This window comes from Chiroxiphia lanceolata, chromosome 2 (genome assembly GCF_009829145.1).
Source record: "Chiroxiphia lanceolata isolate bChiLan1 chromosome 2, bChiLan1.pri, whole genome shotgun sequence".
NCBI classification, from domain to species: domain Eukaryota; kingdom Metazoa; phylum Chordata; class Aves; order Passeriformes; family Pipridae; genus Chiroxiphia; species Chiroxiphia lanceolata.
The window spans coordinates 36,116,470-36,140,481 of record NC_045638.1 but is presented as its reverse complement, the minus strand read 5'-3'; the positions used below and the strand labels follow the sequence as shown (position 1 = coordinate 36,140,481).

The following is a 24,012-nucleotide window of genomic DNA, read 5'->3' as shown; positions in this document are numbered from 1 at the left end:
ACATAAAACTACCTGTTCCCTTAACACCTGTCCCATATTTTGACTACCTTAATCTGGGAATAGACTACATGTTGTTCCAGGATGCACAATGCTAGAAACTGTACTTCACTGGTAACAAATACAGCAGTTATTCACTTTTCTTGAGCATGAAAAAGTAAGATCGACCTGCTTAGGTGTAAGATCCTTTTAAGTTAAAAATAAAAATAAAAATAAAAAAATAATTACTCTAAAGCAATGCCCCAGAAATCCCAACACGTCCTTTAAGAGATGGAAGTTGAGCAAATCTCACTTGTTTCTTCTGTAGTGATTGCCTCTGTCTTACTCTGAAAAATCTCTTCCTCTCTGGAGAGATGCCATACCTCTTTACAGACCCTTTCTTGTCATCTTCTTATCACTTAATAACTAGGATGACATGTCTTGAAGCATAACTAGTGACATGTCTTGAAGCATTTTCCTTCTCTTTCTACTCTCTTTACAGGTGTCTTATAATTTTTTAGGCACATTTATGTAGGTACCTCATAAATTTAATATTTTAATATTTATGGGTACATGTGGTTGATAACACCTCAGTGGCAGTATATATTATTTTAAAGCAAGAACCCCTTCTTTCATTGTCAGACAATTACAAGACAAGACTAGCCAAGAGAATGTCTCTTAGTGACATTCTTTCCATCCAAATATTTTTATTTTACCTTTTATTTTGCTTTGGTTTAGTCGAAACAGACTGAAGAATAGATTGCATTTCAGTTTTATTGCTGCTGTCTCTGTTCTGTTGAACTCTGCAGGTTGTCTCCAAAAATACCGTCTGACAAGGAAATTGTTTCTACAATGTTTTGTGCTTTCACCCACAGAATCTGTCAACCAAATCCACTCAAACTTGACTCTGCTCTAAACTAAACAAAATAGTTTGATCATAGTTAGTGTAAAACAGTACCATTCAATCAAAGTCAAAGCTGTACCAGGTTGACTTTTGCCAGTTAAAGGCTTGGCTCAAAATGTCACTTGTGTATTAAAGATGCCTAGAATAATCTGTGCATATCAGACATGAAAACTAAATTTTAAATTTTAATCCAATCCTACACAAGCTTAAATACATGCCTTTTAAAAAATTATTTTAAAAATACGCTAATCAGTAAAACCACTTCCACACTTAAAATTAACCACATTCTTAAGCAGTTGACAGGATGAGAGCAACAAAAATGCTACAAATCAAAGCACTGAATTCCTTTGCCTCTTTTGATGGCCTTTGATCTTTCATCTGCTATGAGGATGACATATGAATGAAATTGTTTGCTCTTGATGCACTTACTGACACAGGGCTTTTTGCCTGTGTTGATTTGACTCAGCATAAAGAGTAAATGCATTTTCAGCAATGAAAGAGCAATATACCTTCAGGATTTTTACAAAGCGGAAAACAGAAAAGGTCAATTATTACTGCAGATGTAATGCTTCTTCACTGATGATACCATCAGAATAAAAGTGATGTTCTCAAGTGTCAGCACTTTGATACAAACAAATGTCCTTATAGAAGTACAAAACCAAAAAGAGGATGATTATCTAGATATGTTTGTTTTACTTTTTGATTTTTCTTTTCTTAAAATGTGATTGCTATAAACACAGTCTTTTTTTTCCCTGTATGACACTAAGGTAAACTTACTTTTTAATTCTTGATTTACATTTCAAATATTCCGCAACTCTTTCTACACATTAGTATCAGTCAGATGTGGCTTGTCTCTGATTATCTCTTGATAACTCTGAGTATCTGTAATACTTCTCTTAGTATTTATACAGGTACAAGGAAACAAAATTATACAGAGGTGCATATAGAAAAAGGATTGCTTTTTCTATTTTGACTACTAAGGAGGTATGACACAGTAAGCAAGGATGTGAGTGTGCCTGAGAGATCGCTTACCTCCAGGGCTTAGACATAGGACCCTATGTTATCCAGAGGCATTCCCATCTAGTTAAAATCTACAGCTTGGACCTCTTCTGTAGGAGGACACCAGTTTTATAAATGTGTGTGTATATACTTATATACAAAGCTAATATGTATATACAAAGGTATATGTGTATATATATGTACAGTGACAAATTAATCCATTAGCTTTGTGTTGGTTTAGGATGCAGAAGCTTTAAACTTGAATCTATTTGTGAAGTATTGTTTATGCATTCTGCATTAAGCTGTTATTGAGTGAAATGTATAACCAGCTCTTGAAGCAGAGCTGGCAATGCAGTGCTCCTGCACAGCTTCCACAGGCAAGGTGAGGAATGCCCAGAGTATATCATGGCCTCAAGCTTGCTCACCTGGGTTTCCTCTGGTAAGTTGGTACGAGTGAGCCTGTAACCTCTCAACCATAGGATATTTAACACAGGTCACCCACACCCTGTCTGACAATATTTATTATAACAACCAGCGTGGCTTTAAAGAAACAGTGAATTTCATTGCATGTCAGATTGAACCACAGCAGAAGGTTTGCTGTGAAGTGATAATTGAGTTGAGTCCTTGTGAAGATATGGATGGAATAGTTGTGGAGTGAAGACATGCAAGATAAGAAAGGTAAAATTGCCACTGGAGGTAGGATTACTGAAGCTGGGATTGTTAGTGGTTCAAGGATTTAGGAGGAAAAACGTCAAAGTAGAGAAGAAAAAATCCTGAAGGAAGAAGAGGGAGGTGGGAGCGAACAACGCATGAAGAGATGAAATCCAGGAAGCAGCAAGGACCAACCTTTGTGACTTTACCTGACTCAGGATCTTCCTGATCTGACCTCATTGACTCCCACTTGGCTATCAAGGAGTCTCTGAGTGTTGCATGAGAAGAGGCAAAGACTGAACACAGTAACATTTATCCTAGCTCTTTATTATGTACCTAACTTCTGTATCTGCCAAGCAATGAATAATTGCTACATACTTTAAAGCTGTATATATTATGTTGTCAGTCTCTTTGCAAATAGCTAGAGGTGTCCAAAGTGTTACAAAACAGTTCCATCAGTTGGTTATATTAAACAGGAACTGACTCAGCCACACTGAGTTTCTGTGGATACCACCGAAAATAAAACAGACCAAAAGAAATTGGTGGCATAGCTTGAATGGGGGGATAATTTTGGGGTATAATCTCTAAGAGGAAAGGTCTTAAATGATCTGCACTCTCCACTACGTGATCTGGCTTTTGAAATCTGTCTGTTGAAGGGGAAGTTGTAATTGTAACTGCTCAGTAGTGGCAATTTGTGGCCAAGGAATGGTCTGGAATGGAGACCAAGAAGGCCCAACTGCAAGAAGGGGTTAACCTGTCCGGAAGCAGGAATGCCAGAGACAGATGGACTCCTTGCAAGGGAATAAAGGTTCCCTGGGTGATGAGATGAGGACAACCTCAGCATTGCCTTGTAGACCATCCTGAATGACAGCATGCAGGGGTCCAAGCTCAGGGGCAACCTTTGGCCAGCAGAGCTGGGATGGGGGATGGATTCACAACTGGGCTGAGATGCCACATGCAACCACTATCAGAATTGGTGCTGATGCAAGAGTTTATAAGGCATCTGCTTGTGAACCATCTTTGTAGACTCCATGTAGAACCGCATATAGTGGTAGTACTCCAGCCGATGCATTATTCATTATTATTTTTCTTTTATATTTGAGCACACATGTGTGTTTAATTCAACTCTAGGCGTATCATAAAAATTCCCCAACACTGTGTATGTCCCCTTTTCAGACTGGACCACTGTACTTTTTAACATTTCTTGATCTGTCAGGAGCAATATGATAGTTGACAGATAAGCTATTGCCCCAAACTGAAACTGTGATCCGACATCTGGGAAACCTATAGATGTTTTCAACCAGAAGACACGTGAACTCTCTCTCCTTTACTTGGGAACTTCACTGGAAATACAGTCTCCCTTGCATCAGCTCCAGACTACTCACTACATCCTGTGGGCTAATGGCTTGGGCATTTATCTGGATTGCTGCATCAGTTCCTATCATGATTTCTCCTTTTATATAATGACTCTAGGATGTCAAAAAAAATAAACAGCTTTGAGATCAGGGACTGAAAGTTCCCATGGCAAATACTTCATTCATTTATTCAGGCTACAAAGCCATTCTAAAATCTGGATCTTTACCAGGCCTTTTCAAAGACCAGTTTATGTTCACCTGAGTTTAGCAAGAATTCAAGCTCTGTGCTAATCTTGCCTTACATATCTAAATTTGGAGGAAAAAAAAAAAAAAAGCAAATTTCCTTTGGTTAGTGAGATTTTTCTTTGCCCTTAACAGTGTTTCACACAGTTTATCAGGTTTCTAGAGGCCCCTTTTGGTATAATAGTCCATTAGTCAGAGAACCTACCCAAGCAGTAAGATGTTTCAGGTGCAATAGAATACTACACTTGCATGGTCCTCCCATTCCTGGGGAACACTCAAATCATAGACTGTAAATCAAATAGGCATTATATATAGAAGGGTGAAAGCTCTATTAACTGTTCTCCCAAAGCATAGATGCATGCAGGATAATGAAAGTCATGGAAAAAGAGATGTAAAGAGCCAAAGGGAATCAGATTTCACTTTTATGGACTTCTTTGAGACAGATAAAAACAGGGTCTCTACCTCTGGTTTTCTGGGGTATGAGTATACGTTGACCATTTTACAAGGACAAAGTCCAGGGAAGAGGACCCACTTTATCTTATAAAGTCTTCACAGAGCACTAAGTTCACAGCTGCAGTGAACAGGCTGGACACCCAAATCAGTGAATTGCATGGTACCATGGAAGTGATGAAAGTTTTTGTCCAAGTAACGGGAAACAGGTGGTACTGACTTCTCTCTGCAGATCTCCAGAGGCTGTTTAGCAAACTTAAGCAGTTCTGATTTGAAGCTAGATGCACATAATGTTGATGGGTCAACATTTAAGTTAGAAGGATATATTAGCAGAAATTATTTCTTCCTTGAGATCTCCTTGAACCTGCTCACAGTACTTTCATGGATATAACACAGCCAATCCAGCCTGTTATCCTTGTACACAGAAATTATTTCACACCATTTTCAGCACATACTGCTTAACACTGGTGCGTGAAGTGGTTTTGCATTTAACTAACTTCCAAGTCATCCTTAAACATGTTAATTGAAACAGCCTGTCTCCCTCTTCCAACAACATTCAAAACCAGACCTAGCACAGGATTCTGCAGGGTGCAACCCCACCTACAAGGGGTAAGTAGAGGATAAAAGGGGGTGGGGAAAGGAGTAAATGTGTGCAGAGGAAGGTTAGGCTGACTAATCAATGCAAAGGTTGGATACTGATGAGCCAAATTATCTATGCTGGCCACCTGCCTAACTATTTCCTGACACTGTTCCATGGCTTGTGCTGATCTTTGGGGAACTGTTACTGTATGAATGCTGCTAAATGATTTTAATCTTTATTTTAATTCCTGTTAGCTTTTAATATAATTGTAAAAGATAATTTGTGATTTGTGTGTTGCCTGATTGCTAAAACCTTTGTAAGATAATAAGTGAATATTAAAATTACCTCTGGGAATTCTGGAACTTAGCGAAAGGGCAGATAATTGTGGGTGAAGGTTTAACTGAATAGAAGCCAAGTCCTGCCACTGCTCTGGCTGGACTGAACACTTTGGTTATGTTGACATAGCATTCTTCATATCCCCTCAGTCTGTGTAAGAGGCACCTCTGGTCTTTTTTCTTGGCCTCTGTTTTGACATCACCTATAATGGCATGGCCAATCATGAACACTTTCAAGTCTTCCCAGGATCTCAAATTCCCACAGCAGAGTTCTGCCCATGCTCAGGGACCACAAAACCCAGCTACCTCCCCATGTTTCCTCTCTGCTCCTGAACATAATTCAGGACACAGCATGGATTTTCCATAGGCATAAAGCTGCATCTCTCTCAGATGCTCAAGCCAGGCTCAATTCATCACTCTGACTAGACAGATCCACAGCACTGGCCTGCCACTACCATGCTGTTGTCCATAATGTTGTTTGATCTGAACCAAATAGCGTTTTCCAAAATACTTACGAAGCACCAACTAGAAAGGCCTGTCCAGGGCTACGGGTGCAGCTTTTGCATGACCAGACTGTTTTAAGAAACGAGAACTTTCAGTATACGAATGAGATAAAGCTGGTGGCTGACAATACAGTTTAAAGACCTGTAACTGGGAAATACTTTTTCTGTTTAGTGTAGGCAGCAAAATACAAGAAATGGTCATAGAGTCTGTGCCTAGTCATGGGAACTTCTCATTTCTGCTGACCAAGTAAAACTTCCAGTCTGTCTTCTGGATGGGGGGAAAAATGTCCATGCGTAAGGCACAGTCACGTTTTAGGGGCAAGTTTGGGGCAGTCTGCAGGTACCAATCCTGCAACCCTGTCACAAATTCTTGTTGTTTAGCCTTCCTATCTGGTTCTGGGATCTCTAAAAATATGTGAGCTCACTCACATGCTGGAGAGACAGTCATGCAGCTGCGGAAGTCCAGAGGAGGGTCATGACTGAGCCACAGTCCATCCCTGGGCAGCAGCCAAAACATGGGCTAAGGGTTCAGCACCCCAAAATAACCACAGAATTGTTTAAATCAGACCAGAATTCATAAACAAAGACAACCCAGCACAAAGCACGTAGAGACAAATACCATGTAATTCTAAAAGCTTTTTACACTAAAAGATAATGCACTATGAGAGAAAATGTAAGCATGATTTTTGAAAAGGAGTAAATTGAATGGCCATGAAATGAATTGGCCATGCCTGCCAAAAATACAGGTCAGGAAGGCAGGTTATCCAAAACATATCCAGCAGAATATTTTTCCTGTCCCCTTACATATTAAGACTCAGGTCTCTTCTTAGTGGTAAAATATTCCTTTAAATTCCCCAGTTACTAAAAAAAAGTTATTGCAGTCTTAAAAATTTAAATATTACCTGTACTACACCTCAGATGCCATTTACTGAATGTCTGCCAGGAATTTGTTGAAATATGTATACAGCAGTTGGGTGTGTTTATACAGCTCTTCAACAACCATAATAATTTAAACATATGAATATAAAAAAAATTATTCTAGAGTTACCACATAATTCAGAGTGGAAAAAAAAAGAGTAAAATTATGTTTTTCTTTTTCCTGTCTTTTATTTAATAACTTTGTTAATGTTGCTAAGGCATGTGATCTCACTGCTCTGCCTTGGTTCAGGCAGTCTAGTTGCAGCACCTGCTGTGTTTCAGTTACAGCTAGATGTAATCAACAAAACTGGCTATCCTGTTTATTTCTCTTTTATTCACATAACCATGTTCAGAAACGCGAACAATATGATACCTGTCATCTTCATATTTAATTTTGCCTTGAGTAATCTATTACTCCAATAGCAGTCAGAGATTTTAAGTAAAATAAAATAAATAAAAACAACCCCAAAATAAATTCAAGAGGTATGTAACTTTGTCTGATATAATCACATGTGAACATGTTTATAGGACAGACTGAAGCATAACGCACAGGCACACAAACTAGCTTTAAACTGGATGAATAAAATCATTCCTCTTTGGCACCACACAGGTCTGGTACTTAAAATCTATAATACACCAGTCAAAAGAGACCAAGTCTAGGGAGAAACTGTGGGAGACCAGGAAGGAGAAAAGCAAACACAAAACCTAATCTGAGACTACCTATGTTACACATCTATTGCTTTTACTTGAATACATGCATCTATGCACATAATTATGCACAGACACCCATATCCACCTGCCTGTGACCAGACCGTTAGTTCATTAACTGCAGGTGTAAGATGAGGAGGTTGAAAACATGAATTTCAAAGAACACAGTCTTTGGTTGCTGCTGTAGCAAAGCCTGCTGAGGGATTGCAGGCTGTAGCATATTAGCTGCAGGAGGAAGCTTCCATGTGCAAGAATGTGGTGAAATCCTACGTCCTCCTTGGATATTTAGAGTAGGGTTTATGTTTGTAAAATTCACCATCTCAAGAAAGAAGCTGTTACTTTAGCACCCCTGGATCAAGCCTTAGCAATCAGATGAAAGTGGTTAAGTTACTGGAACCTGCTTTCACTTTCAAAATTGATACAGCTATGTATCACCTCATTTTGAAAACAAGCTCTTCTCTCAGATATGGCTAGTATTTAAACATTTATACACAAGACTTAGAGAGCTCTTTCCACCAATAGAGATGTTCATATTCATTATAATTCAATTTGGTTTATTTGGGTTTTTTTATTTGGTTGTTTTGGTGGGTTTTTTTCGGGGGGGGGGGATGTATTTTGAGTTGGGGGTCCTTTTGCTGATAGACTCATTAGTTAATTAGTGTTTTACAGTACAGGATTATGTAAATTCTATGGTTTTCTTCCAGTTTAATGTGTAGCTGTCAAAATCATGCTGATAAACAGAGCTAGCTATACTAATACCTCTTGTACTGCAAATGAAAAAAAAAAAACAAAACATTAAATTTGCAATTTATAATATGCCACCATTCGTCACTTTGCCCATTCACAAGACCCCTGAAATCAGACTGGGAACTTCAGACCTGATTCACAGAACAACTGAGGCTGAATGGCACCTCTCAAAATCATCTAGTCCAACTCTATCCACTTGAAGCATCAGCTAGAGCAGGTTGTTTAGGACTGTATCTGGTTGCGTTTTGAACGTCACCAAGGACTCTACAACTTCTCTGAGCAACCTGTTCCTGTGTTTCACCACCCTCACAGTAAGAAAGTATTTTTCTAGTTTTAAGCAAAAGTTCACGTTTCATTTTGTGCCCATTGCCTCTTGTTTTGTACCTCGGCTGCTGATGACAACTCTCTCAGCCTGGCATTTCAACCACTTTTCAGTCCACTTCCCTGTGCATTCATCTAGTTCATACTTCATCTGCTGTCTACGAGAATATTACAGGACGGTGTCAAAAGGCTTTGTAAACTCCAGAAAAACAGCATCTAGTGCTCTACGCTTGTCCACCAAGCTAGTCTTACACTATAACAAAACACATAATGCCAGACAAATTATAAAAATTTAAATCAGAACCACGAAGACTTCTATAAAAAACAACCTTCTACCTGAACCTATTTCCAAAAGCTAATTTGAACTTCATAAAAAGCAACAGTACTATCATAGTTATATCATAGTAATATCATAGCTAACCTTTTCTAACTAGTTCTATATAGAACCAGACTATGTAAATTCTACTTTGGGAAAGACTGATGATGACAGAGTGGAATACACAATCCCTCACACCATATTTTGTGTGTAACAATCCTTTTTTTCCCCGGTATCTTATTTCTGGCAACTTCAGTCCTGAAAACTGTATTTTACTTTATATACGATACATGACACAGGAGGAAAATGAACTCTGGTTTCATGGCTTTACATAGTTCCTCTACCCGCAGCATTAACAGAGGAATGAATTTAAATATATTTTGTCACTAACCTAGTGCGAAGTATACATGTTGAAACTTCCTTGTTATCTCAGTTTTCAAACACAATCACATGCTCAGGCTTTCTGCATACTTTATAAGAAAAGCAAAGAACATTAATGCTTGCAGTTTGAACTTAAATTATCTCTTATATGTTCTCTCAAAATAATCTTCCCCAAAATTAAGAAGAAAGAAAAGCTACATCTGTAAAAAGCATCCAAACATAATGCTAAATATATTTTTTCTAAAAGAAAACAATTTTGAGGTGGATGCCTTTTAATTTCCTTACTTCCAGAAAGCAACATGGAGAAACATTTTAATTACACCTATAAACTTTACCTTCACTGCTAGGTTTGTATAATAAGTCAAATTTAGTGTTCTCTCATTCCTATCCCCTCACAGCAAAGAGCAGTACTGTAAAATTTTACAGGGCCATCTACTGTTTCGTGGTACAACAGCTGTTACCAGCTGGAGATGCTTTATACTTGCTTGAACTATCTTAAAAGGCATTTCCCGAGTCACCTTCGAATGAACATTTCTTAATCCTTTTCATGACATTTTATAACGTCAAGTCCCTCTTCTGAAAGAATTCAAACTGCACTTATATATGGATTGGAAACATTAAATGACTGTTCGTTGTTTGGATTTTTTTAACAGAAAGATTAAATATTATAAAAATCCCAGTAGCAAACTACAGGGCTTTTTAAAATCTCTCACCAAATCATTAAACTGAGGTGCCATAAACAGAATAGTACACCTTATCTGTTATTTTGCTATAGCTGATAGGTTTTGACTGATTTCACCTGAATAAATGGACCTTCTTAATACAGACTCTTTCAAAACATACAGATGGACTCTTTCAGGAAAGACGAACTGGAAATTGAGCAACAGGGACCACACAGTTTTTAAGTGTTTCACCAAACAGATGTACTATGGTAAAAAAAATATAAGCTTTCCACAATTTTTTAATTTGGTCCTGGAAAGAAGTTCACATCCGAACCAAATACCAGATGAATATCAGGGGGATAAAAAAAGGTAGTTCTGCGATGGATGGGTATTTCCATAACAGAAAGAAGCAAGGAAGCCGACTTTCCTTCCTTCATTCCATTCCTTATTGTGTCAAGGGATACAAGAGGGCTGCTCCACAAGGGAAAGTGTGCTAGGGGAACAGCAAGACAGGCACAAGGCCTCACCAACAAATGGCACAGTCCACACAAGACCCACGCAAGAAGATGAGAAAAGCAGGCCTGCTAACAGTAATCTGTGGTCAGTGTTTATTACATTTTACCTATTTAGTATATTTCAAATAATAAGGGAGAAGACACCAACTATAAGAGATAACAATAAACTTCTTTCCAATTAGTCTTTCATGTAAGATTTCCCAATTCTTTTTACAGTAACTTTTGTATGAACATGACCACAAAAAGCATTGAAGAAACAGGTCAGCTAAAAACTGATTCTGTGTGATCTCCCCAACAGCAATTCTGTTTGGTACCAGTATTGACATAACAAGAACTCAGCCCTCAACTCTTCTCCCCTCAAAGTTAATGCATGAATTATCTAACAGCAAAATCAGAAACTAAATTTTGTGCTTTTCAAAAGTATTATTGCTTACTAAAAATAAATACCAGACAGACTTTAAAAATAGATTTTATTTAGTAATTGAAAAAAATATACATTGAACTGGATATTTGGAAATTAACCCTACATTACTAAAATAGCTTAAGAAGTATTATTTGAAAGATAAACCGACAATTGATTGTAAAAGCCCAGCCCTGTTGCACTTCAAAGTTTTGCTTTAACTGTAATGAGCACAGGGGGTTATTAGTTTTTAAGTAACTGATTTTTATTTCATACATATATAGGTCATTATTAATTAATTAGCACCTCAATCAAAAGTTTAGGTTCTACTTTAGAAAGGTTATTTACACAAAGAAACATGGGATCTACGCAATATCCTAAAATCAAAGTGCTTCTGAGGCTGTGCAGTGCTCAATGCTAAAACCAATGTAAACAAATTAAAATAGTACAGATGAAGTTTATAAATTACCAAATTCTGTAGCATATGGAATACACATAAAACACATCCACAAAAACATGAATATGACTGCAAATTGATAAATAAACAATAAATACATAGTAGAATCTCCATAAAACAGTAAATTATTGTCTCCATTTTGAAAAATGGAGGCAAGCATTATTAACAGCTAGCACAAACTAGCCAGTTTCAAACATATTTTATTTATGTAAAATATTAAATCTCTCCTGAGATCTGTTTGTGCATTAAAAGGCTTACACCATTCATCTTGTGGTGGTTTTTATTCCTCCAACATAGCTTAGCATCCTCTTGCTTCCGCAACACTATAATTAAAAGCCTTCCTCTGATTTCAGCAATACAGTGTTATTCTTTAGCCAGACTCAGCTTTAAGCTGAGACATGAAAACACACAAAAAATTTAAGGCAACCTCATAAAATCTGAGTCCAATCATTCCAAAAAGAATGCCTTTGCTCCAATCGTAAAAACTACTTTAAACTAAGTACTGATCTTCATTCTTTGCGACTCCTTCCTCCACTGACTCTGTTACCCACAGCTCACTTACAATTTTAAATTTTTTCCCAAACGTTCTCCTGAGTGCTTTCATCTCTTTTACCCGGGAATGATCTTCTCCTACAACAACATGGGAGACACCTTCTACAAGGTGAGAGACTACTTTTGCACCATAAAAGCGGAGCTCCAAAGCTCTAATTGATAGTGCTATTGCAGGGATTTTGCTTTTAGGCTCATTAACAATGGCATAACAGTCCACATAAATAGTGTTTCCTCTGAATATACTGAGCTGACAACTGTTCCATGAATAACGTTCTTCTATCTCTGCAATTATGTCCAAAGGCATTGCTTTATTGTCTTTCACTCTTGAGAACACTTCCTTGAGCTGTGCAACATCTGTGTTTGCTGCGTAGCTGTCTCCATAACAATCATATTCACGAGCAAAATGTTCTTTTGTGTCAGGAGACATGTGAATCATAAAGGCTGGTTGCCAAGGCACCAGCATTTTGGTTTGAAAACATTGAAGGAGCCACTCTGCCCTCACCACATCATATTTGTTGGAAGCAATGATGTTTTTCACTCTGACATTCTCGGCTCCTGCAATGACACAGTAAGTCTCCGGCCCTGGGTTCTGTACCACACTGCCACCACATTCAGCTATTCTGCTTTCCAGCTCAGACTTTGTGTATTTCCCCGTTCCCGTCATAACACAAAACTCAACATCTTCAAATACATTTGAAACCTTGTTTACACTACAAAGATCAGGAGCTTTAAATTGGTCAGCTATTCCAATTACCTTCCTCACTTTTGAAACAGTTTTCCTTTTTTTCTCATGTGGCTCATCATACTCATCTATATGAAGGTGCTTAGACGCCAGCTTCCCTTCTGCTTTGCTTCTGAGATCTTCTAACATGTCTGAAGTCATGCACTCGTACCATTCTTTGTCCTCACGTATCTTCTCGATTCGGGGGAACCTCAAAGTACAGTCAGTTTTGTACATATCACTATCAACGATCTCGGCTGCCTTGATCTGAACTATGACAGAGTTGCAAGGTTCAATGTACATTTCAGGTTTTTCCGTTCCACACAAAATGTTACAGGGAGGGTCCTTCCTCTGGTAGGGCTTCCAGAATTTCGCCAGTTTCAAGCCTAGATCATACAACTCCTTCATAGTATAGCCAGAGCCAACACGACAAATTGAGTGGAAAACAGCTGGTTTTTCATTTGGTGGGGGTGTCTCTGCAATAGCGCACAGAAAATGAGACATCATCCCACCACGGGACCCCTTTCCCCAGTAACCACCAACAATTAAAAGGTCTAGTTCATCCATCAGTCCATTCACGTATTCTGGCTTGATTTTTAACCAGCCTTCCCCACGTTTGTCAGGCTTGTAGGTGGACATGGGATCTTTCACCATAATCCCTTCCTCTCTGTTATCTATTGCTTCATTTAAAGCATCAATTACTTCTCTTCTTGTTCTGGCACTTTTCTTATGTACAATATGCATCCTGCCCTTTACCGGGGTAAAAACGCTACTTAAGATTTCATATCTTTTGCTTAGTACTTCGTGCCCCAACTTCTGATCATTAACCATCAATACATCAAACACACAGAAGCAGGTCTGCAGATCAGAGTCCTCCACCATTCTTTTTATGTCAAATTTGTTTCCTTTTTGCATAAAGGTTTGCGTTTCAGGATTGTAAGCCATCATTTCACCATCAAGAATGCAATTTTGTATATTGCTTTTAAATACATTATGAATAAATGGCGTTAATGAACCTTCAAGGGGTGAAGCACCAAACTGCTGAGTATAGTCAAACCCATTTCGGGAAAAATATTTATACACATCCCCATCTTTGTGCATCTGCATACGTTCACCATCCAGCTTAGTTTCTATGTAGAATATCTGGTTATTCATCTGTTTCTCAATTTGCTGGACATCTGCAATAGCAGCAAGCATTGGTTTAAAGGCAGAAAACAACATGATAGAAACATCACTAAGGGAGACAGACGGATCATGCAGCTGTCTGCAAACTTTTTCTAAATCAGTTGTGACGTTGTGTAATTCAGCAGCATCAGGATGAAAAATGGAAAATATAGTTTGTTGACTAACACCAAGCTTTAGATCCTTTATAATCATCCGGATGAGCCATTTTTGTTCCAGTGCAGTGCTCTGGGTAATTAACTGAAGAAGACTTTTCTTTAACTGACTCTTGTTTTTAGCAGCATTGTTATTAGCTATCGCATCTAAGTGTTCATTGACTTGTTCTATTGTCAGTCTGCCTTGTTTTGGGCTCCTATGTTTTAGCACAAAGTATGCGATCATTGCAAAATCTCCAGCCTCTCCTCGTGAGCCTGTAGGTGTTCTGTAATTTAAAAGCTTTGCAGCATCTTTTCCATCTTTTGGTAAATGAAGCAGTTCGATATACAGCTTTGCAAGCATAGTTTCTTTAATTCCATATGCCATCCTTTCTCTTTCCAGCTGTGGAAGAATAAGTCGCATAGCTGGGTAAAAGGAATCTGTGACATCTTTCTCTTTTTGGTGAAGTGCATCATGGAATTTCCTCCAGGAATCCAGAAAATCCTTAAAATACCTGCTTTTCTCCGGACGAGATTTACACTTCTGTATTCGCTCCAGAGTAGAACACAGATCTGCAAAAGGCACGTGAGAGGCCACCGTTTTTTTAGGAGGCTGCGAAACAGGTGCGGAAGCCATCAGTCTGCTTTTCACTAAGAACAAAAAAAAAAAGTATATATTTTTAGAGAAAATGACATCACGTTTTTCTAAAAAACCCCATCTCTTAATATTTACATTTTTCCTTCTTTTTCTAATTAAGATTTAACCGTTATCTTTACTTAAAGGTCATCAGCTGGTACCACTGTCCTTAGTCAAGGGTCACACTCATCGGTGGGGCTGCGACACTGAAACACTGGCATCATCTAGACTGAGGACTGACTGCAAGGCAGGAGAAGGAAGCGCGCTCCCCTCCCGTTGCTGCTCAGGCAGGAGCTTTCACTGCTCGGAGACCAATTTACTCCTCCACCCCGCCCGAGAACGCAGCCTGCTCCCGACACCACCCGCCCTCGGGCCCTGTCGCCCGGCCGCTCCCCACCGTCTGAGGGAGCGGTGTCCAACGGGGCCGGCCCCCTCCCGCGGAGAGGGACCACACACACCCACCCCACATCCCCCTGCCACGGTCAAGGGGGGGAGCGGACACTTTCTGGGCGGGCACCTCCTGCTCTGCACGGGAGGAGACAACCGGGGCGATGGAGGCGCAATCACCCCGGGGAAGACTTACGTGGATCCGGGGACACCTGCAGTAAAGGGCTGACACCAGCTGCCCCACCCCGGAAGAGGAGGAGCGGCCCGGTGATGCCGCGGTCCGCGCTCCTCCCCCGGGCCGGGGTGGGGAAGCGCTGGCGGAGCCCCGGGTGCAGGAAGGCGAGGAGAGAAGGGAAAACGGCCGGGCGGTGACCTGGAAGCGGAACCGCGGCTGCGGTGACTTCCTGCCTCGGGAGGAAGGAGCCGTGGTTGAAGTTGCGCGTCGGGGTCTGCGCTGGCCCGAGGCACCGGCGGCGGCCGCCCGGGAGGATGCGGCGGGTGGGTCTCGCCGCCCCGGGGCCGGTCCCGCCCCGCAGGGAGGGCGCTTGGCAGAGGGAGGTGGCGGGCGGCCCCCGCCCCGTGAGGCCGCGGCGGGGCGGGCGGGAGCCGGGGCGGCGGGGGCAGCCGGCGGGTTTGGTTGTCAGTTTGGTGTTTGGGGTCTCTCCCTGGATAAATGCGGCTTTTCCCTGGGAGCGGCTGGCAGGCCGGTGCTGTCCCGGGGGTTGTGCGGCTCCTGTGCCGGCCTTTCGGGACGTACCTCCCGAGGAGCTGCTGCGTTGACAGCGCCGCAGAAGTTCCTACAGGTGCCTCCCTGCGAAGCCTCGGGAGATCTTTAGCTTTTTGGTAGCGAGGTCTCGCTCTAGTGTTTCGTTTGTCTCCGCTGCCGTATGGAACAATTCCTGCAAATGGGGATGCTTGTAGAAGGTTGGGCTGATGATGATAACTTTAATGTTCTTACTGTGCCAAGTGACTATAGGCAAGGCTGAACCAGGTGGTTGTCTTAGATAAAAAGGAAATTTTTTTAACATGCTTATCAAGTAATATGTTCTAGAAGCTTATGCTCACTAGAAAGCTAAGGCTGTAATATAGCCAGCCTTGGTTAGTTGTTGGTTTGGTGGTTTTTTACTCAATATCATCATTATTCAAGACGTGCCTGTAACATTCATTAAGACTTGTCGGTTGTAATAAGATGTGTAATAAGAATTAAGAGGAAAACACTTTCAATTATGAACATGTGCAACCTGATGGAGAGTTGTGAAAATTCCCTGTTTGAAATAAGTAGGACAAGTGGCTTGTTGATTTTAAAAGCCAGAGCCCTTAAATGTGTGATACTTAGTTATTCTTACTGTGCTTTTTCCTTTATTGAGAGTCACTGCTTTGCTATCATTTTTCCTTTCTCTCTTTTCTTTTTTTTTTAATGAGTGTTTCTGTAGGATTTTAGTACTAAGGAAGTGTGTTTTTCCTGTCTTGTAGGTTCGTAGATTGTAGCTTGTGAGTTTTCTTTCAGATCAGTTCCCATCTGAAACTAATTTTTTAAAGTTGAGGACTTAGTATTCCTATTTACAGGAGTCTTCTGAATAAATATGAGTAAATGTAAAGCTTGAACAAATCTTATCAGGGTCTGGAGCAGGTAGAGTCCAGGAGAAGGAAGTGCAGTAGAAGCCAACAGATGTCTTTTGGCATTTCTTAAAAACACAGAGAAATATCTGATTTTGTTTGTTTATTTTGAAATCCAAAAGTTTGAAGTGAGTGCTAAGACTTAGCTCTTAAATGAGGAAGCAGCCATTAAACACCGGGATTGTGCTTCTTAGCACTAACTTTAAGGCTGCTCATACACTAAAAGTTAGTTTTAAGGAGACAATGTAAATCTAGCATAACTTCATTTTTATGCACTATGTATATTATATACTGTGTACTGTGTGTATAGTCCAGGACATTTTGATGTGATTCTTGAATTTCATTGTAAAATGTTTTCAAGTTCATCAGATGTTTCAAACAAGTGTTCAGCTTAATAGGTGGAGCATGAATATGAAATGCATAATTTCATCAGTAAAGCAGTTGTAGTTCTAGGGGGTTTGGATGCTAGCACTTCTTAATTTTCTTACAAGTAACTGAAGACAAACAGTAAATTATGTGTGTAATTCAAAAGCAATTTTACTGAATTCATAAATGGAATTGTCTTTCAGGCAGAGATGAAGCCTGGGAAATCATCACATCTAAAGGTAAATGCTTTATAATGTGATTGGTGTATGAAAATGGCCCTTTTTTAGTATTGAAAATATGGACCAAGACAAAACAACAGAATTTGCGACAGATAAAAGAGTAATTTCAGCTGCCATTCAGAATGAGTGAAAAATTGTTCACAAGTACTCTGAGTATGCACTTGAGTTTTTGTGATTCTTCAGTCAGTAATGGCATTAACCAATTAAGAATAGCATTAGGGCAAAGCAGAATATTGTTAAAGTACCTTGATCATAAATACCTTATTTTTTTTCTCGGAATTTTTATTGTTGTGAGTGATTTGTGTTTTCAGTAGTTACCTAATTATGAGATTTGTAGCTCATCTGATAGAACATAAAGGTCTACAATAGCTCCTGGACTGTGGATTCAGCAGTGGAGATGTATAGATACAGGTGTGTGTGTGTATCAACATATGTGTATATCCCTCTGACATAAAATTGAAACTCATCACTTGCAAATTTCCTTTCTGTTTTGAGGGGCAATACAGTTATGTGGCGGTGTAAACTGAACTGGTCTTTAAGCCAAAGGTACAGCAGCAGTCCAACTAAGTCTTACTTTCATTAGGTCAAGGTTGAATTAGTCTGTATTGCTGTTCCTGTGTGTTAATGATTTCCACAATAGAACTTTGTATTTCAGTCCTGTCTTCTGCTTGTCTTTGAAGTATACAAGCATCATCAAAGAAATTCTTGTAGGAAGCATCAAGATTCTCAAAGGCTAGCCTTTCTAATGCACATTGTCAGAGGGACAGGAGGAAATGTGAAGCATGTGGATGGTAGAGGAAAGACCTCTAATCATATTTGTGAATGAGAAAACATTATGAGAAGAATGCAGAGGAACTGAATTTATATAGTCTGGAGAAAATGAAGGTAGGTTTTTGCATTTGGAGGTTAATAAACATTGAACCCAAAGTGAAGAATTTAAGTAATAAGTGTCCCTTCTTTTTAAGTGTATTAGGAAATATTTTTCAGTAGTAAGAGTAGCTAAGAACAAGAACAGCATATGTAGGAATTAACATTAACATAAGAGTTACTTAGGAAAACATCTACCATATAGAACTGTATGGTTCAGCTGTTGTTGACTATATTTGTCACAGACATTGATTTTTGTGACAAGTTTAAAAAATGCCCTTATGCTTGTTTACATAGCCTCTAAATTAGTTTAAATAATCAGCAGTTATAAAATACTGTGAATGCTGTAAAATGGGATGTGACTCCTTGTTATAGGAAAACTTTTCTTGCAAAGTCATTTGCAAAATTACAACAATTACTTGAAATACGGTACCACAATACAATGTTCCTTCAAAATTTTTTTTTTAAATTTTTTTAGTGAACCAAGAATGAGTTCCAGGGAATTAATGTTTTGTCTAGGAGATTTGAAAAGGAAACCTGTAGACAAACCTTATTTTCCTGTCTGATACGAAACTTCCACTAGCCTGCCACTGGCCAACTGGCTGACTTCCCTTGGTTCCCATGTCTCCATCTGAATTACATGAGTGATGTTTCATGTTATCTCTTTAGAGCTGTAGAGGCAATATAACTGAGGTAACAGTAGAAGGCAGTATAACTGAGATAATCCTGTTAAACAGCCATGAAAAAAAAAATTACCTAGTCATACTTGCATAAGACAGAAATTGATTGAAAGGTTCTCTTTTAGAAGACATAAAGATGTGCATGCTTCTTGCCATAACTGGGACATCAGACAGTTATGGAGCAAGTCCATGAGTGGTTCTTGTAGTCCAGGAAGAGAAGCAGTCTTGTCTAGGAAGAGGGACAGTTTTGTCTAGGTGGTGGGTCTGCTCTGTTTCCTATTTTAACCTGGTCAGACATCAAAGTCTAAATGCATTGTTCTCCCTTTCCTATCCCTCTCTCACACCTTTCCCTGACTATTCTGGCCCCCTATTAGTCAGAAAAATTAGAGATACAGGAGAATCCTAACACATGCTCTTTGTACCTCAACACAGAGTTTTTGCATGATAAGATGTTACATTGTAACGTGTTTGAAAGGTGCATAACTTCCCATCTAGCACAACAGGAGTGGGAAATGAAGACCAAGAAGAGAATTTTTTTGTCTGTGTGTTGTCTTGCAGTCTATTGAACAGTCTCAAATCTCATACTCTTTAGTCTTAAATCTCATACACTTCAAAAAGTGCTGACCTTATTGCTCATTGAAAACTACTATATTATCTTACCCTTTTTATTTCTGTCCTTCAAGTGGAAGTTTGGTTCTGTTTGTATCATCTTCTGCTGTTCAGCTCAAACAAGACAGTGTTTGGAAGGTCTGTTGCATTGGGCTCCACAGAAAGCATGGATTGTAGCTTTATTGAGAATAAGCTTGTACTGATTTGGTTTAGAGTCTCTTCTAGGCCTGCATGCTTGTTTGAGAAACCATCTTTTATCTCTCCAGTGATCTTTCAATTGGTATTGGAAGGAAGTGGGGAAGAACCTAGAGAAACTTACATCTTAGTTGTCTAGCTGACAAATCTTGCAGCAAGATGTGAAGTATGAGATATGGGCTGATTCCAACCTGGAAATGAATGGAACTAGTGAAGTTTCTCATAACTGGGAAGAAAACTTTAATGGTAATGTAGTTATTTATTAGTGCAGAGTAGTCCACTTTATTTAAATATGTACATTTGTGGCTGTGTAGTTTGCCCTTCCTGTTAACTACTGTGTGTTGAGTTCTAGTTGTAGGATGCATTGGTTTTAGAACTCCAGTAGCAAAGTATATATATATATGTATATGTATCAGAAATAATCACACAGCAGCAGTATATCAGTAGTATAGCATTTTGATAATATTAGCCTACTAAAATAAAAATAGAAGCGGTGCACAAATTAAACTAAAGTCAGCTGTATCAGTCTTCAAGTAACAATCCTTAGTGTATATGGGAATTTTGCAAAACTTCATCACTTTGAGATTTTTATTACTTCTTTATCTTTTATTAGTTTTGTTTAATGATGAGTCTCATACTCTTGTGAATGTCTTGATAAGAAAGCATTTTTGGAGTCTCATTTGTAAGGAAGTCAACAAAATTTTGAATAGATAAGGAGAATGGTTTTACTCTCTCATTGTCAGTGTTCTTATAGTCTTGAAATGTAATGCAGGAAACGTTTGTTAACTTCATTAGGAAGTTTTCTTAGAAATTGAAGTAGCTACTTTATATGTCTCCTAATTGCTGTGAGTTCTTTACTAGAGAAATGGATCACAAGAATTAAATTTTCTTATAGACAATATTTGTGAATACTTGGATGTGGATGTTAAATATGAGCTTATAAATAATACAGGAGAACAAAGCTGGGATAACTGCTCTTTTTAACTACTTTATATTTCACCATTTTTATGTATATAGAGTAGATACGGTATACAAAATCTTAATTTCACATTGGTTTTGGTTAATATGTGAATCTTTAGATGTAACAGATTATTTTTATTTCTGATTTATTTCTAATTGTTACATAAAATAGTTATACATGGCAGTTTTTCCTGGTCAGATTGGGTGCTTAACATATCTGTGGAACACAAAAGCTGTGGCTGCAGAAGTTGCCAGTTATCACTTGATCCTACCAAGATGGCTGGTGCAGAATGCTTGGATGCATCTCTGCATGTCAAACTCCTTTGGATTTAATTCAGATTCTTCCTGCATTACATCATTTCAGGAGGTTATAACTTTGTGTCTAAACTGTAATTATTACTGCTGTATGACTTAGTTTTGTTAAACAAGTGAGCTTGTGTTGTCATTCCAGGCAGTGTGGCAACTGAGTGGTGTACTGTAGTTCTCGTGTAGGTTTGGCAGTTTTTGCCCGTTTCCATATTTCACTTGAACCCAGCAGTAAATACTGTGAGAGATTATATGTATGCTGGGAGATGTAACTGTCTCTTATCATTGGAGGGAAGGTTTAATCTATGGTCATGAACATCACTCTCCTCGTTTTATGCTCTATGCGTGTTTTTGTCATGAGTCTGTTTTCATGTTTGGTCCTTTCAGCAGTTGTGCTTTTCATTGATCAGAGAACAGTGTAGTTAGCTGACTGTTTTCAGTGGTCTTGTGTGATGATACAATCTTCATTCAGCTAAAGACTTAATATGGATTACTGATCTGATAGTGGAAAACTAGCATTATAAATCAGAAACAATCAAAATATAGCAAAAAAGGCTGTCACAAACTGGTGGTAACTGGTAACTACAGTGTGGTATCTTACTATAGAGGAGTCTCTCTTCTGACCACTTCACGTGTTGCTCTGTAATCACGGTTGACTGAGATGCTGAAAGACAGCCACCAATAACAGAGCCAGGATGCGTGGTGAGCCTTCCACTGGCTGCAAAGTGGTGTGCACAGGCTTACTGAATGCTACTTAGCAACTTAAAAATAAAGGCTATTTTTGTTTGTGTTCTGGATTTTAGAATTACTTATATAAGAAGCTTTGACAAACTGGTGATACGGTCTGTATGGTTGTTCTCTTGGGGAGTAGGGAAGACAGGGAAAGCGTAAGTTACTATGGTCTCAGTCAACCAATTTTCTAGTGCTGTTAATGGATTTTGCTGGGATTTTGAAGAGTTCTAAAGCCTTTCCATATGGTTACTTTTCTACTTGTTTTTACAGAGTCAAATGGTTTCCAAAAAGGGAGTTTGCCACCAAATTTGATGTTAATGCTCTGATATGTTGACTTACCATTAATGTTCTGCAAGTATGAATGCTTAAATCGCTTCATTTTTCTTTTCCCTATATTTATATGCATACCTTTGGCTTTTTTTTGCAGGATTTACTTGGAGTAAAACATCACTGACTTCTACAATGGAAAAATCATGGATGCTTTGGACCTTTGTTAAAAGATGGCTACTAGCTTTGGCTTCCTGGTCTTGGAGTCTCTGCCGTATTTGTCTTTTACCCTTGATAGTGACTTTCCACTTGTACGGAGGCATTATACTACTTATATTAATATTTGTATCAATAGCGGGTATATTATATAAATTCCAGGATGTGCTGCTTTACTTTCCCGAACAGCCCTCTTCATCACGCCTTTATGTTCCTATGCCTACTGGTATACCACATGAAAATATCTTCATCAAAACCAAAGATGGAGTTCTTCTCAATCTTATCCTGCTGAGGTACACAGGGGACAACGCAGCTTATTCTCCAACCATCATTTACTTTCACGGCAATGCAGGCAACATCGGCCACAGGTTGCCAAATGCTTTGTTAATGCTGGTAAACCTGAAAGTAAACTTAATTCTGGTCGATTATAGAGGGTATGGAAAAAGTGAAGGAGAAGCAAGTGAAGAAGGCTTGTACTTAGATTCTGAGGCTGTGTTAGACTATGTGATGACTCGGTCCGATCTCGATAAAACAAAAATTTTTCTTTTTGGCCGTTCCTTGGGGGGAGCAGTAGCTATTCACTTAGCTTCTGAAAATTCCCATAGGATTTCTGCCATCGTGGTGGAGAACACCTTTCTCAGCATCCCTTATATGGCCAGCACTTTGTTCTCTTTCTTTCCAATGCGATATCTTCCCTTATGGTGCTACAAAAATAAATTTCTGTCCTACAGAAAAATCGCTCAGTGCAGAATGCCTTCTCTCTTCATCTCTGGGTTGTCTGACCAGTTAATTCCACCAGTTATGATGAAGCAACTTTATGAATTATCCCCAGCTCGGACTAAGAGATTGGCGATATTTCCTGATGGAACTCATAATGACACTTGGCAGTGCCAAGGTTATTTCACTGCACTTGAACAGTTCATCAAAGAAGTAATAAAGAGTCACTCCCCTGAAGAAATGGCGAAAACATCATCTAATGTAACAATAATATAATTGATATTCTTCTTTGGGGTAGGGTGGGGGGAGTACCTGCACTGTACCTTGATTTGTGATAAGTGGTAAAAGAATGTCCATTTTTAAATGTATGTCATGTCTGTACTTGCCTAAAGAGTGAAATTAAACTTGGAAAGGTCTGATATTTTATTAAGGTGTTCCAGATAACTTTTACATTTGCAGCATTGTAAATGAACCATTTTATGTCTTTCTCATACTTTTTTGGTATCTCTGTCCATAAATTCCATTTCTTTGATATGTACAACAGATGCTATTAAAGGAACTTGCTACAAAAGTAGTGCAGAATGTATTAGTTTAGAACAACAGGAAGCTCTTCAGTATTCACTGCTGTATGTGTGAGCTTTTTGGACAGCCATGGTTAGCACAATGATTTGTTGCTTCTCTTAGAGTTTATTTACAGTGTGCCATGCATGAGATTAGTGTTTTATTCCTTGAAATTTTATATTATGCAAAGTGGGAAGTCTTTAATGTGCTAAATAATATAAAATAACGTTAATGGTAGGGTATACATGCAGGTATACTATCCTGGGTTATTACTAGTTTTTATGGTTATGCAAACATATATATTTCAAACTGCAACTGAAAATGAAAAAACATTTTCCCTGCTTTCATTTTACTATTTGTATTGTAATAGTGCACAGAAAGTTGTATGTGCCTAAACATACTTCAGGATTTTACCCAGGTAATTTTGCCGTAGAAAATAGAAGTAACCTTCAGAAAGACAACAGTGCAATCTAAGCTCCCTTCTGCCTCAAGCTCTCCTCACTGATGTACATGCAAACTGTTTGTTACTAGTAGTCTACTTGTGCATTTTGAGGTGATATTTCTCAAGGCAAAATGGGTGGTCATACAAGGTAAAAGTATCTGTGTTAGTTTTTTAGGCTGGTGTAGTTAAATGTATGTGCCCTTT

At 38.9% G+C, this 24,012-nt stretch overlaps 2 protein-coding genes across 7 annotated transcripts; one reads left to right on the top strand and one right to left on the bottom strand.

Annotated features, from left to right (window-relative positions):
- Positions 1-11,020: 11,020 nt before the first annotated feature.
- LIG4 (DNA ligase 4) lies at positions 11,021-15,430 on the bottom strand. 3 transcript variants are annotated; one of them, XM_032679153.1, is made up of 2 exons: positions 15,247-15,430; positions 11,021-14,661 (listed from the first exon to the last, which is right to left on the bottom strand). In XM_032679153.1, exon 2 carries the CDS (start codon positions 14,645-14,647, stop codon positions 11,912-11,914), a length of 2,736 nt encoding a protein of 911 aa, XP_032535044.1. In that variant the 5' UTR covers positions 14,648-14,661; positions 15,247-15,430; the 3' UTR covers positions 11,021-11,911. The 3 variants fall into 3 exon arrangements, with proteins under 3 accessions (XP_032535044.1, XP_032535043.1, XP_032535042.1); XM_032679152.1 differs by having other exon boundaries at positions 15,231-15,429; XM_032679151.1 differs by lacking the exon at positions 15,247-15,430 and adding an exon at positions 15,110-15,128.
- ABHD13 (abhydrolase domain containing 13) lies at positions 15,324-23,231 on the top strand. Of its 4 annotated transcripts, none has more exons than XM_032679186.1 (3): positions 15,324-15,532; positions 17,221-17,256; positions 22,033-23,231. In XM_032679186.1, exon 3 carries the CDS (start codon positions 22,068-22,070, stop codon positions 23,079-23,081), a length of 1,014 nt encoding a protein of 337 aa, XP_032535077.1. In that variant the 5' UTR covers positions 15,324-15,532; positions 17,221-17,256; positions 22,033-22,067; the 3' UTR covers positions 23,082-23,231. The 4 variants fall into 4 exon arrangements, with proteins under 4 accessions (XP_032535077.1, XP_032535075.1, XP_032535076.1 ...); XM_032679185.1 differs by having other exon boundaries at positions 15,448-15,532; positions 17,225-17,256; XM_032679183.1 differs by lacking the exon at positions 15,324-15,532 and adding an exon at positions 15,670-15,837.
- Positions 23,232-24,012: the final 781 nt, after the last annotated feature.

Coding starts and splice junctions, on each gene's coding strand:
- ABHD13 (XM_032679183.1), top strand. CDS start 15,708: ATGCGGCTTTTCCCTGGGAGCGGCTGGCAGGCCGGTGCTGTCCCGGGG. Junction 15,838..17,220: donor CGCCGCAGAAGTTCCTACAG/GTGCCTCCCTGC, acceptor ATTGTCTTTCAG/GCAGAGATGAAGCCTGGGAA. Junction 17,257..22,032: donor GGAAATCATCACATCTAAAG/GTAAATGCTTTA, acceptor TTTTTTTTGCAG/GATTTACTTGGAGTAAAACA.